The following is a 12,541-nucleotide window of genomic DNA, read 5'->3' as shown; positions in this document are numbered from 1 at the left end:
TATGCTCTTGCACCCAGCACAAACACACACAACACCACAAGAGCTCAGTGGATGTGTGTAGCCCTTCTCATCCCACTCCACTGCGCTCTGATTTCCCCAGATTGACAAAAAAGAAGCACCAATAGAAACTGGCCAGCATGGTCAATAACACTGACAGTGTAGCCTAAAGAAATCTGATATCTTCCTCTGTACGAGTAAATCTTGAGCCCATTTTCTCTTTTTCTCTCGTCTTACCTCTGTTAAGGTGTTCTGATCATAAAATAAGAGATTGCGAGATCAAAAATGTTTATGAGACAAAGGATAGAAATTCCATTCAACTTTTCCTTTAAATACAATCAATTAAATTGTTAAAACTTTAAATTTTTTACTCTTTACTCCTTGCACTTTTGCACAGTGCTATACATACAGGGGAACACTGTATACATATTTGACTTTTATCCCAAATATACACAAACAAAGGGAAGAGACATAGTGCAAAGGTTTTAAAGGGCACATAGTTAAAAAGATAAAACTAGGTTCTATTTAAAAGATTTCACCTTCTTCGATCAGTATTGTAGCATAAACCATACAATAAAAACACAGGGACATCCCAGAAAAAAACTTGGGAAAATGTGATTGATGAGCACATGTCAGGGAAAAGATACAATTTTCCTGTCACTGAACATGCTTTGGAGTACAGGAACATCAGCCTCTAAGAAATGGAAAGAGAATTACACAGCTGTAATTCTGCCAACTAAAAGCTTTCCTCAAAAACACATCTCTCTTTCTCTCTCTCTTTTTTTACTTACAAAAAGGACTTTTCTTCTGTTAAAAAGGCTACAAATCAGCTTTGACTCAATCCTGTGAGGCAGTAAAACATATAAATGTAAATGTTGCGAATACTTTTTAAAGGCACTGAATGACGCAAATGACATTCATTTTAAAATTTAAGATGTTTGCGTCATGAAATCCTACCGGCTGAAAGCACAATGTGTGCGTCATCAGTAGCTGGAATGCAATCAGCAATACAGGACTTGATTCACTGTACACAGCATGAACCAACTTACCTGCTGCCTTACATCACTGGTGCTGAAGTGGCTTCAGGTATATGTAATGTCTAAAGCTTTTTTTATTCCCATGAATCTAAGGTGCTGTAAGCCACAAGTAGCACATGAGCATTAAAAAAAAATACACTGCATAAAAACGATTAACACCTCAACAAGTGGCATGATTGTACATGATCTTTTTGTAAGGAGCCGGTGATTACATGCAGAGTAAAGGGGCCATTTGAAGCGTTTCTTTTGATCAGCAGCCAGTTATAAAAGTAAAACAGCATGTGCATTTGCCTGTGCAAAGGAAAAATAGTCCAAAAGAAAAAGGGAACTTATATTTACACAGTTTCCAGAAGGAAGCGTCATTCTGACATGTGGCCATAAACCATTTCAAATTGGTTGGTGCTAGATTGGATCAGCAGGAGGGCTGCTTTGCTGTGATTGGTTATTCAGTTGTCTGCCGTATGTGACGACAGACTCTCCTGACCATCTGGTAGATAAAGGTGCATTAGAAGAAGCGAATTAAAAAGTACTGTCTGAAATGTTTTTATCACTGTGAGCTTCACTTTATGTGCAGGTGTTTCACAAAGAAAGGCAGGTCATTTAGAACCAAAGCCACTGAGAAAACATTCATAATTTTAAAGGTAAGAACAAGGCATTAGCTACCCAGCTTGCATTACTAAAATATCATTGCACATTATGGCTTCAATAAATATATCTGAGTGATGTTCTGCTGATTATGTTAAAACTTTCCTGTGGTATTGTGTAAAATGATCAAACGAGGGATGTTAACTAGGAAATGGTTGAATAAATGCAATACTAGATTGTAATCTACCCACCCTGAATATGAGGTCAAAGGAAATTGGCTCATGTGCGCATCTACAATCATGTGAAAAGAACATTTTTACAGAACAGAGCATTTTGTGCAGTCCTGTGACAAAGTAAGTGCACCTTTACTGCTTCTATAGGACTTAATTTTGTTTGTTGGGTATAAAAAGAACTAGAAAGGACATGCAAGTAAGCCTGGACAGATACAACACCCAAGCAAAATAACTGGGTATTGAATGCAAAACCTTTTTGAAGATTTTGTAGGTGCTTAACGTGACCCAAAAACATTGTAGCATTTTTAAAGGCACTTCATAGTCTCTGTGAGTGGAGAGTGCATTGATCTGTGCAAATGAGTAGCAAATTAATTATATGTAGGTGCAGGTAGTGTAACGTACACCGGAGACAGCCTGTCACTTTCTCTGAGATATACGTTAAAAGATCTAACAGATGCACTCTTCATCTCACAAGAATATCAGGGCACTTATGCCTCCCACCTCCTCCATCTCTCCTTCAGTGACCAATGCCGCCTGTTTTTGCTTGACTGGTTTGATCAATAATGTTTCCTGGTGCTAACAATAGGCTGCTAGGCTAGCTCATGTTAAAAACCACATAAATAATGAATCCTCTCAAAATGAAGCCCCTTATTTAGCCAGTTATTAATGGCTTAGGAAGATAGTAGCCCTGCCTCACTGGCCCTGACACAGTTTACACACCTTGATTTTAAATTGAATGGCCGGTTTTATTTTGTTATCATTGTATTGATATAAAGCACACTTAGAAATTCTAGCTGAGCACATATGAAGTCACTGGATGAGGTCAGCGGGCTCGTTTCAGAGCTCTGATTTTTCCATCAGGGTGATTCTTCAGATGTGTTTGAAGTGCAACACAGGAAAGGAAGAGTTTAATCCAGGTTTAGTAATCCCCGTGAAGTCATGAATGACTCTTAAAGGAGACTGATAACCACTGCAGGCATCGTCATCATTTTCGATTCTCTAATGGTATAGAGTATGCTAACAACATCAGGCGGATAATTGATCACTGTAGAGCCCTTTATGTCTGCAGCGCTGACAGAAAAAAAACAAATGACTGATTCTTGCGCACGTTTTAGACCTTCTGAGAATTATGAGAATCTACTTACTGTTTCCACTATTGATTTTCCCTCTGCTAGACTGGATGTGATGCTCCCACAAAAGCACATCCATCATCACATTCTCAAACTAACAAAACATCCTCTCAGGCGAGCATACTGGCATCAAGTAGCGACGACCAGAGGCGCACTCTTTGGCACTCGCACATATGTGTTGAAAGCCATACACGCCGAAGCAAACGGTGACACAATAGACGTGGCTGTACCCCTGCCTGCTGGCACACTGTGTAAATTTTACATGAGAGGTAAGCTAGTGTGTGGGATGTCACTATGCTTGCTCTGTGCCAGAACAAGGAGGCTGTGTGAATTCACTGAACCTGAAATAAATTGGCATGTTCGTTTTTTAACCATCCAATTTCTTTTGCATTTTCCATTCAACCAGAATGTCACACAGCTACCATATAAACCAATCAGAGCTGTGCTCTAATAATCTAAGGAAAAAGGTTCAGGATTTACACAGAGATAATGGTTTTTAATGGGCATACCAGCAGAGCAGGATTAGTATTCACTCCTGAGATGCTGTCTCAGGCAGTTATCAGGCAATAATCTCTCACATAATAATTAGTGATAGAAAGTCTGCTGTTACATTAACATGAGTGGCAGAGATGACTGCACATATGTAAAACTAAAGTAACACTGAGCCGGCACAACGTTTGATTTGAGCCAGGAGCCTTGATTCAGATTACTTCTTTCTTTTCTTCTCCGGTTTTCACATCACAAACTAAATTAACAAATTGTTGCAAATTAGCTTATCATCTGAATCAGTTGGCAGAGATTCACGCTGCAAAGAGCTGGATGTCAGTCAGAGATTAGATTACTGATTAAATGCACATTGCGGCACAGATGAGTCAATGATCTATGACACAGTTTTGAGACTGTACATAATAGCGATGCCACATTGACAGCACATGGTGTCTCTTAGGTAAGCTTAGTTAAAAAGATATTTTTAGCATAATGGCTAAAGTTAGAAACACCCAGATATACAGTTTAGAGCTCTGGCTGATGTTGGATTTAGATGCCACAGAGCTGTTTTTGGAGATCTGTCAACACAACACAGTTGCATCTAATACAAAGCAATGATGATTTGACAGAATGGTCAGTACTACTGTCAGCGGTTGCTATAAGGCACACATACAGTAAGACCTACATAATGATATTTTCTGCTTTATTGGCTTAGCCCAAACACTGTAAGCTTTGTTGCTTTGTGATTTATTTTTTATTTCTTTTGTGGAAATTTCCAAACGTGATTATCTAGAGCAGGGGTGTCGAACATAATGCCCATGGGCCAGAATCGGCCCAGTCAGGCTGTGGAAAAAGTGAAGGAGGGCATACATTTTTTACTGTTTTCATAAGACCTCCCCCACTGGCCATTCGCACTACACCAAAGTAATAGAGATAAACAGTGACATGACAGGAATATTTTTTTCACCATCTGCTATAGAAATACTTATTTATTTTTTTATATGGGTCTTTGGTTTTAAAAAAAAAAAAGGTCTGTTTTATTATTACAAAACACTCTGAGCAATGAGATACCAGAAAATATTCAGTAATTTTGTACATTAATTCTCACAATTTAAGTCCAAAGAGTCGTGCTGGCAGATTTTTCATTTACTTGAGCAGCATTTCTTCATCTTGTATGAAACCTGAGACGTACTGTTGAAATTGCTCTTCTTTATCTTATAATAAGATACCTCAGAGATTCATTCGGGATGTTGTTAAACTTTACATTGAAAGAAAGGGCAGCTTCACTGGTCCGACCCAAGATGTAAAATGATTTTGACAGCTATGACTTAGAGAATGGTACAGTAGAAAAACAAAAAGTGCAAAATTCAAAACTGGTACCTATCAATACCTACCCTTAAAGTTGCAAATAGGTAATTTATTCATTTAATACAGTAACTCTAACTTTGAAGAAGAAAAAAACTCCCTTACAGTTGTAGTCTTTTGTCAACACAGGCATTAATCATTAATTCCACCACAGCCCACTGTTTAAATTAGCGTGCACTCTGTACAGCCCTTTTAATTTGTGCCCTGTCAAGAGACCCCAGCCACACTATTCTTTTTGAATTAACAGACAATGATAGGGGGTTGTTGCAGACAACCTAATGTTCAACAATAGGATTAAAATGACCCAAAGATTTGAACATTTTTGCAGAAATAAATAGAAAAAAAGTTTGCACCACTCTTTAAGTGCTGAGTTAAAATAGATTTGTTACCAATTCAACAAACAGTTAGTCATCGTCTCAGCTAACAACAAACCTTTCTACAGGGCAAGGCACTAAAACTCGATGACTAATGACTGGGGGGGAAGCAAATGACAGGCAGTGTTTTGGAACTGATGTCAGGGCCTGAATTTGGTATACAAACAACATGGTGCTGATGGCACAGGCAGCTGCTGATGGTGTAATGGTGCGGGGAATGCATACAAAAAGGCGATTCAAGAACAACTGGCAGCAATTTGATAGTCCCACTTTCACATCATTGCTGACCAGGTACATGAGCATGAGAGTTCCAGGAAAATGACATCAGCTTAATTTCTTTCCAGTAGGATACACAAACCCCTTATCTAAGCCTAATGGGGCAGCACTGTTGGGATGAGGTGGCATGGGATATTCACAGCGTGAAAGTTCTTTTTAAAAAATCTGCACAAATGTTGCAGGACTGCTGGATGTGGATCCATGCAAAATGCGAGATGTTCCAGTGTCCAGCAGCATCCAAATGCAGTTATAGGGACCATCTCCATACATATGGAATACTTTACTTCTATTAGTTACAAGCGTGCTCTCGGTTTAGTTCGGATACTTGTTGAGATTCTCATGATGTCTGCAAAACGCAGTCTGTTGCAAATGCATTTTTTTCTCAACCTAGCCTTTTTGAATGCATCATTGTCCTCTTAAATGTCCCATCCTGTCAGAAAAAATATTATGGATTGAGAAATGAAATAAGCACTGTACTTCAATAAACGTCGGTGTGTCACATAACGCACGCATAGACTGTTCCTAGGTTGCATGTACATAACTCAAATGCTCCAACAAATAGGCATTTACAGACATGCAGAGATGTGCACACGCTATGGTAGCAGCATAATCTGCTCTAGAGGGGCAGCTGTGGGTAGAGGCATTTGTTTTGGGGATGATTTGTTTGTTTGGGCCCTGGCACCCAGATGAGCAGTAATCAGAGGAGTTAGCAAACAGGATTGTGTTAGCCATGACGCTGAGAATCCTCCCCCACAAGGCCCAGACCCAAGCAGCTCAGTGCTCTGGCTCTAGAATCAGGACAGACTGACACAAATATGTGTTGTTTGAGTTTGGTGTGTATGATGTCACATTATTTTAACCATTTCAGCTGTCCATCTGTTTATATTTTCTGGTGTTCAAATTAATGTCATTTTCCTGCACGGTCAATTCTTTGTTTTTTGTTCTGTTTACTGTTTCACGTCTCCGTGATTTAAAAAAAAATCCTATATGTTCTTTTTCCCAGGTTTGGTCGTGAGGGAGGCCAGCATAGAGATCACTCGGCAACAAGTGGAGGAATTGTTTGGGCCAGAGGACTTCTGGTGTCAGTGTGTGGCCTGGAGCTCCGCTGGGACCACCAAGAGCCGCAAAGCTCATGTCCGCATCGCCTGTGAGTATACTCCCCCTCCTTTCATCCCTCTCTTCAGGCCATTATTCACTTATCGTCTCTCTCATCTTTGTATTTCTCTCCAAACAAAGCCTCTCGGTTGCCAAGAAAACGCATCTCAGCGACGGACTTGTGTATCTTCACAGATTCTGGAGATAGTAGCAGTGAAAAGGAGGTTTTGCTAACATGAGATTCAAGCGTCCCTTTGAACTTGAGTTGGTAAAAAGCCAGTACAGTGGTTTCCTTGCGGGCAGCACAGACCTGAAGAAGAAGCACAGAGGGGGAGAAAAAGAGCTGAAGTGGCGTCTGTGCACTAGGAGAGCTGTGTTGCATGTTTATGACTTCATTTGTGTATGGTCCTCCTTTGTTCTCGGTTTGTCGTCCTGCTGAAAAAGCACCACGCAATTGTTTCTAAATAATGAGAAACATTCTGTACTGGATCTAAAGTTTGGGCTCATTTTTTAACAGTTTTCCCCAAAGGATGTGGCAAAGAAAATCAGAAAAAAGGGTAATGAAACCCCAGAAGACATGATGCAGAAAGCAAGAGCTGCTTAAGTCTGACTGTGACATCAAGGCAACATTTTTGCAACACAGCTATTACGTGACACAACTACTTACACGTTTTTGTCAAAATTCCACCTGAAGGAAATCCTATTATAGTATCGGCTAGATCATTGCACTTCCACCTCCTGTCAAGTAGTTTCAAGGCACCGTGACTGACGCATCTTTCCCATCTTCACTGTTTCTCTTTAGACTTGTGGCAAACTGGGGAAAAAACCCCTGCAATACACACTTGGAGAGTGTATTGTAGTTTATGTCAAATATATTGTCAAAACTGGATAAGGATATGACTTGAGCTGTTTATGTTTGGTGGGGAACTGTCAGAATGATTTCATCTTTGCTATACAGTGCATTGGAAAGCACCTCGCAAAGTCAATATCCAGGATTTCACCTGAACCGCTCAATTAAAAGCAACTTAGCAGTGATGGAGCTGTCTCTCCCTATTTTTATTCGATCATCTCCACTTCTTTGTATTACTAACTCTGTATTTGCTCCATATTCTGCACAGTTTGTCTCTGAATTTAGTGCATTCCCCTTTATTTCCAACACCAGTATCTCTTCCTATTACTGCTTCTATTATACTAGCCTGGTGAATCCGAATCACGCCTCTCAGTCTCCCACTGAGTCCACTCCCGCTGCTCCACCTCCTATAATCACCCGTGATGAGCAGCCTGCCAGCACTAACCTATCCCTCAAATCACAATGGACCCCTCTTCCCCTCCCATTAGCTTCTGCTGAATGGATTAGCTCCTCTACTGGGCTTTCTCTCCAGGCAGGCTTCTTGTCAGAGCCAGACTCTATCCCGTTAGGCTAATGGAAACTGGGGTTGTTTTCCTCTCCTCTCCCATCATCTAAACATATACTGTTTAATCAGACGGTGAGTCACATCTAGCGCAGATGAGTTAAGAGGCTGCCGTGTTGAAGAAGGAGCTTTCAGACTTGCTGGAAGTTCGGCTGAAATTATTGTGAGAGCCTGTCAGAGGAAGAGAGAACGTGTGCATTTCTTGTGTGTCCTTCCCTTCATGTGACCTCCACAGAACCGTTTTAATTGGCCTCTATTTTTGGGGTGCAGTTATTGCTTGCCACTGAGGGGTAATGAAAGTATTTTCACAGAAGCAAATTAAATAAATTAATCAAATCAGAAGAAATGGCTTTCAGGACTGGCGGAGGGGAATCATACACAGAGAGAGCAAATTGATTTTCTTGTCTGTTTGTGGACTTTTGGAGCAGGTAAAACCAAAGCAGCATTGCATGTGACTTTCCTCGGGATTAAAACTCTCAGAGTAGGCCTCCTGATATCGGATTGCACCAGTAGCTAATGATTTACTAAGCAAGAAAAGTAATAATTTCTGAAGTGCGCAGTGCTGGTGTAATTTTGCCTGACAAGTAGCCACTTAAGCTAATGGTTGTCATATGTGTATCTTTCTGTGGGCCTGCGAGGCTGGAAGTGTTTGCTTGCTGAGGGGAGAATGGTGTGTCTCCCGCAGGAATGTCTACTCAGCTGCTCCCACACCCTCTATGCCGCAGTACCGCTCAGGGTTACGAGAAGTGAGGAAAGGAGAGACTCCAGCAGGGAGGTGTAATTTAAACCGACATCCAATAAAAATCTATATTGCAAAATAATCGCTCGTATGCTACTTACTGTTTCATCACAGGTACATTTTGATTAGTGAACTACAAAAGCAGCTGGTGTTCAATTTTTAGTTGAATAAGAAGGCTGAGGACTAAAAGTGTGAATATTCCACATAAACACACAAACACTGGCCTTTGCCACTGATAGTAACAGTGTTGCCTGTTAAGTGAATTTATGCTCTGAATAGTAAATGCATAATTTAACTAAGAAGAGCTATGAAATGAAAGGAAGAAAAAGAATTGGGTTTTGTTCCAAACAAAAAGAGAATAAAATATGTAATAGGAACCCACCGGCCACTTCATTAGGAACAATTTGCTAATAGCAGGTTGGACTTTTTTTTTGCATTCAGAACTGCCTCAGTTCTTCATGGCACAGATTCAACAAGGTGCTGGAAACATTCGTGAGAGATTTTGGTCCATATTGACACATTTGTAGCCCATTCATCGCCTGCATGTACATGATGTGAGATGAGATGTTGTGGCCATGGGAGTTCTTTGTATACAGTGAACTTACTGTCATATTCATGAAACCAGCTGGAGATGATTTGAGTTTTGTTTATGCAAAATTCTGACCCTACCATCTGAATGTCACAGCAGAAATCGAGACTTGTCAGACCAGGCAGCATTTTTCCAATCTTCTGAGCCCATGCGAGCTTTAGCTACAGTTTCCTATTCTTAGCTGATAGCAGTGGCGCCTCGCGTGGCTGCTTTAGCCCATCTGCTTCAAGGTTTGACATGTCGAACGGTTATTTGAGTTACTTTTCCGTTCCTATCAACATAAAGCAGTCTAGCCATTCTCCTCTGACACCTGGCATCAGCAAGTCTGGCATTTCAGAAACTGTTGCTCAATAGATATTTTCTCTTTTTTGGGTGTTTTCACTTTATTCAGGATCAGGGGCGGGGGTGCCAAAACACCTCGGACAGGTCGCCCATCTAATGCAGAGCTTAGACAGAAACCATTCACGCTCACATTCACACCTATGGCCAGCTGTTAGTTAACCTGACACATGCATGTTTTTGGACTGTGGGGGAAGTCAGAGTACCTGGACAGATAATTTAATTTGTTAGATTTGACTGTAGTGCAAATTTTATAAATCATAAAGTTATCAGTGTGTACCTGTCATAACGTGACTTCTAATTATTTTATCGTTAAGGTAGCATCCATCGCTATAGAATAGTTCTGATGTATCTCCTTTTCTTTCCTCCTGCCCACTTTATCTTAAGGAAACCAAACAGCTTGTGTGTCCTTGGATTGAATTGGAAAAACCTCTGTCAAAGAATATACCCCTGCAGTCATTCATTCTTTTAATTTCATACCAGACTTTTACGGAAATTACTTTCAATTCAGCAGTCACCCTTTCAGCCATTACAATACATTGAAATGTGCTGAATTATAACATATTCCCCTGAAGACACGGGTACTCACGGGTTGAACTGGAACAAGGATACCTCATGAATTTGTTATTTTAAGGATCATTTTTCCAAATAAAAAATGAACCGTAAAATGACTATAGGTATTCTTTAGTGTTTCCAGGTGCTGCATCATCATGTATTCTGTAATAGGAACATGATCTGTCTTCTTCCCTTCGGGGATGCAGACCAGTTCATTCTAAACAGTGAAACATGTCTATTTTAAAATAATGTCTCTAAACCTAATAGCTATTGAATGAAATGAAAGCAAATGAAGAAACAAAAAAAAAAAAAGATCTGTTGTGATCAGTCTTTGGCGATCTCTCGTTTTATTACAGGTGGTAATGCTCTTTTCATTCTGTATCCATTCATACACCATCTCCCCAGACACTGAAAAGCATTTCTTTACTATGATAGATAAGGAAAGTGTATCCTGTTACACACTGTGCCTAAGAGTCTTGAGAGTCTTTAGAGATTTACACACAGTTTGCTTTGACTTTTCAAGTGCAAATCCTGCCATACGATCTGTGTCACTTCAGACAGTATGCCCACATCTAAAGTCCATGTGCTATTCTAGGACTATAAAATATAATAAATCTGTGCCTTATGTTGGTACACAATGTCAGTAGCTGTACATTTCTGTATTAGCAGCGTTCTCTGAAGAAGAACAGCTGTATCCTTTTAAAAGATTGAGTCCTTGAATGAAGGTCACTGCAGGATTTGTTTTCATGGACACAGTTAGGTGTGGGTTGAAGAAGAAACTAATATATCTGCTTGCTGTGGACTTTCCATGTGGTCCCTCTGCTTTTAGGGTTCCTTCAGGTACTTTGGCTTCAACAGTCCAATGACATGCAGGTTAGGTTAGCCGGACTTTCTAAATTGGCCATAAGGGTGGATGTCATCATGCAAATCTCTGTGTTTTTGTTAGCTGTGTGATGGACAGGCAACCTCTTCTGTCTCTGCCCCGCTTCTCTGTCCCCAGTGTCACAACTCTGGTTGGTTAAGCATTTAAAAAAATAGAGCAAGGGATGGGTGAACTTTTTTTAATGTTAATTAAGAGCCCATGTTGGCTTATCAAAGATAGGATCTTCAGGTCAGCCTTCATTCTATAGCTTGTATAGTTCAGTGCTGCCAACATCAAAAGCTACAGGAAGTTGGTGTAATGCAAAATACAGTTTTATAACTGGGTTTTTTGGTTTTTTTGAAGCGCAATGTAAAACGAATTAAATGTAGTAAGTAACATGTGGCATGTGGTTGTTTTTCTAGAGAAAAGAGCTCTAATGGGTGCAATCATGTCCAAGTCTCTCCTCTGAGCAGCTCATCTCAGTTAGACTTCCTGGTAAAATAAAATACAGTAGATGACATCATTTTTCATTATTTTGATGAAAAATTAACATACATTACAATACATTACATTTCAAAATGCATTTTTGGTAGAATAACCAGTGACTATAAAGCTTGCATTCTCGACATTGGTAAGTTGTCATATTTCCGATTGACTGACAGATGTATAAATATCTACCAACTACTCAAGGCCATCTTTGTGGTACTTCTTGCTGCAGTTTGCTGTGATGGCACGCACGCATGCACACAAACACTCACACTCTCTCTCTCTCACTCACACACACACGCACGGACGCACACAAAGAAAGAGACAGCTGGTGATAGAGCCTTTTGGTTTGTTTTACCCTTCAGTCATTCTTGACTGCGCGTTTCCTCATCCACATACAGTATAGGTGCCACATTTTGTACATTTGTCTCCTCAGGAAAGGGAACAAAGTTATGTAGAATTGTTGTCTGGAATAAAATATGTTTTTGTGCTTTGCTGAATGAAGTTATTCACCCCCAAACCGAATGTGTCAATAAAAGTGTGTATGACGAGAATTTTGCAATGCTTGTGAAAATGGTATCACTGGGGTTTGGAGGATTGATTGTAGACATGATGCTTCAGTGCCTCTAACGTTGCTAAGTACTACTGTACCTCCTCTCCTCTCCTCGCCCCTTCTCGTCAGTTGATGCCCACTGCTACTGTCTCAGTCTGTGCAGCATGATATATGTCTAATGGGCTTCAGGTTCCAGTGTAGCATGACACCTTCAGTAATCCTAGCCTGTCAGCTCCACTATACCTTCCCTGCACTAATCCATAAGGGCTCTCACGCCAAGAAAATGTTGGTTTTCTGATGGAGCGCAAGTGAGCCCCTTCTCCATATTTTCCATCCATCTATTTCAAGCAATCTCTCTCTGTGTGTGTGTGTGTGTGTGTGTGTGTGTGTGTGTGTGTGTGTGTGTGTGTGTGTGTGTGTGTGTGTGT

The 12,541-nt window shown here is 40.3% G+C and overlaps 1 protein-coding gene across 3 annotated transcripts in view; it reads left to right on the top strand.

Moving 5' to 3' along the window:
- The window catches only part of unc5c (unc-5 netrin receptor C), a 136,631-nt gene that overhangs the window by 67,343 nt on the left and 56,747 nt on the right, over window positions 1-12,541 (top strand). For all 3 annotated transcript variants that reach the window (XM_005941562.3, XM_005941560.3, XM_005941561.3), the window contains exon 3: window positions 6,487-6,630. In XM_005941562.3, the coding sequence (XP_005941624.1) occupies window positions 6,487-6,630 (144 nt within the window). The remainder of the gene's footprint in view (window positions 1-6,486; window positions 6,631-12,541) is intronic.

Source organism: Haplochromis burtoni, unplaced genomic scaffold, assembly GCF_018398535.1.
Source record: "Haplochromis burtoni strain Fernald_Lab_line unplaced genomic scaffold, NCSU_Asbu1 Contig_72, whole genome shotgun sequence".
NCBI classification, from domain to species: Eukaryota; Metazoa; Chordata; class Actinopteri; order Cichliformes; family Cichlidae; genus Haplochromis; species Haplochromis burtoni.
Note: the sequence above shows the minus strand (reverse complement) of the source record. Positions and strands in the feature narration are given on the sequence as shown.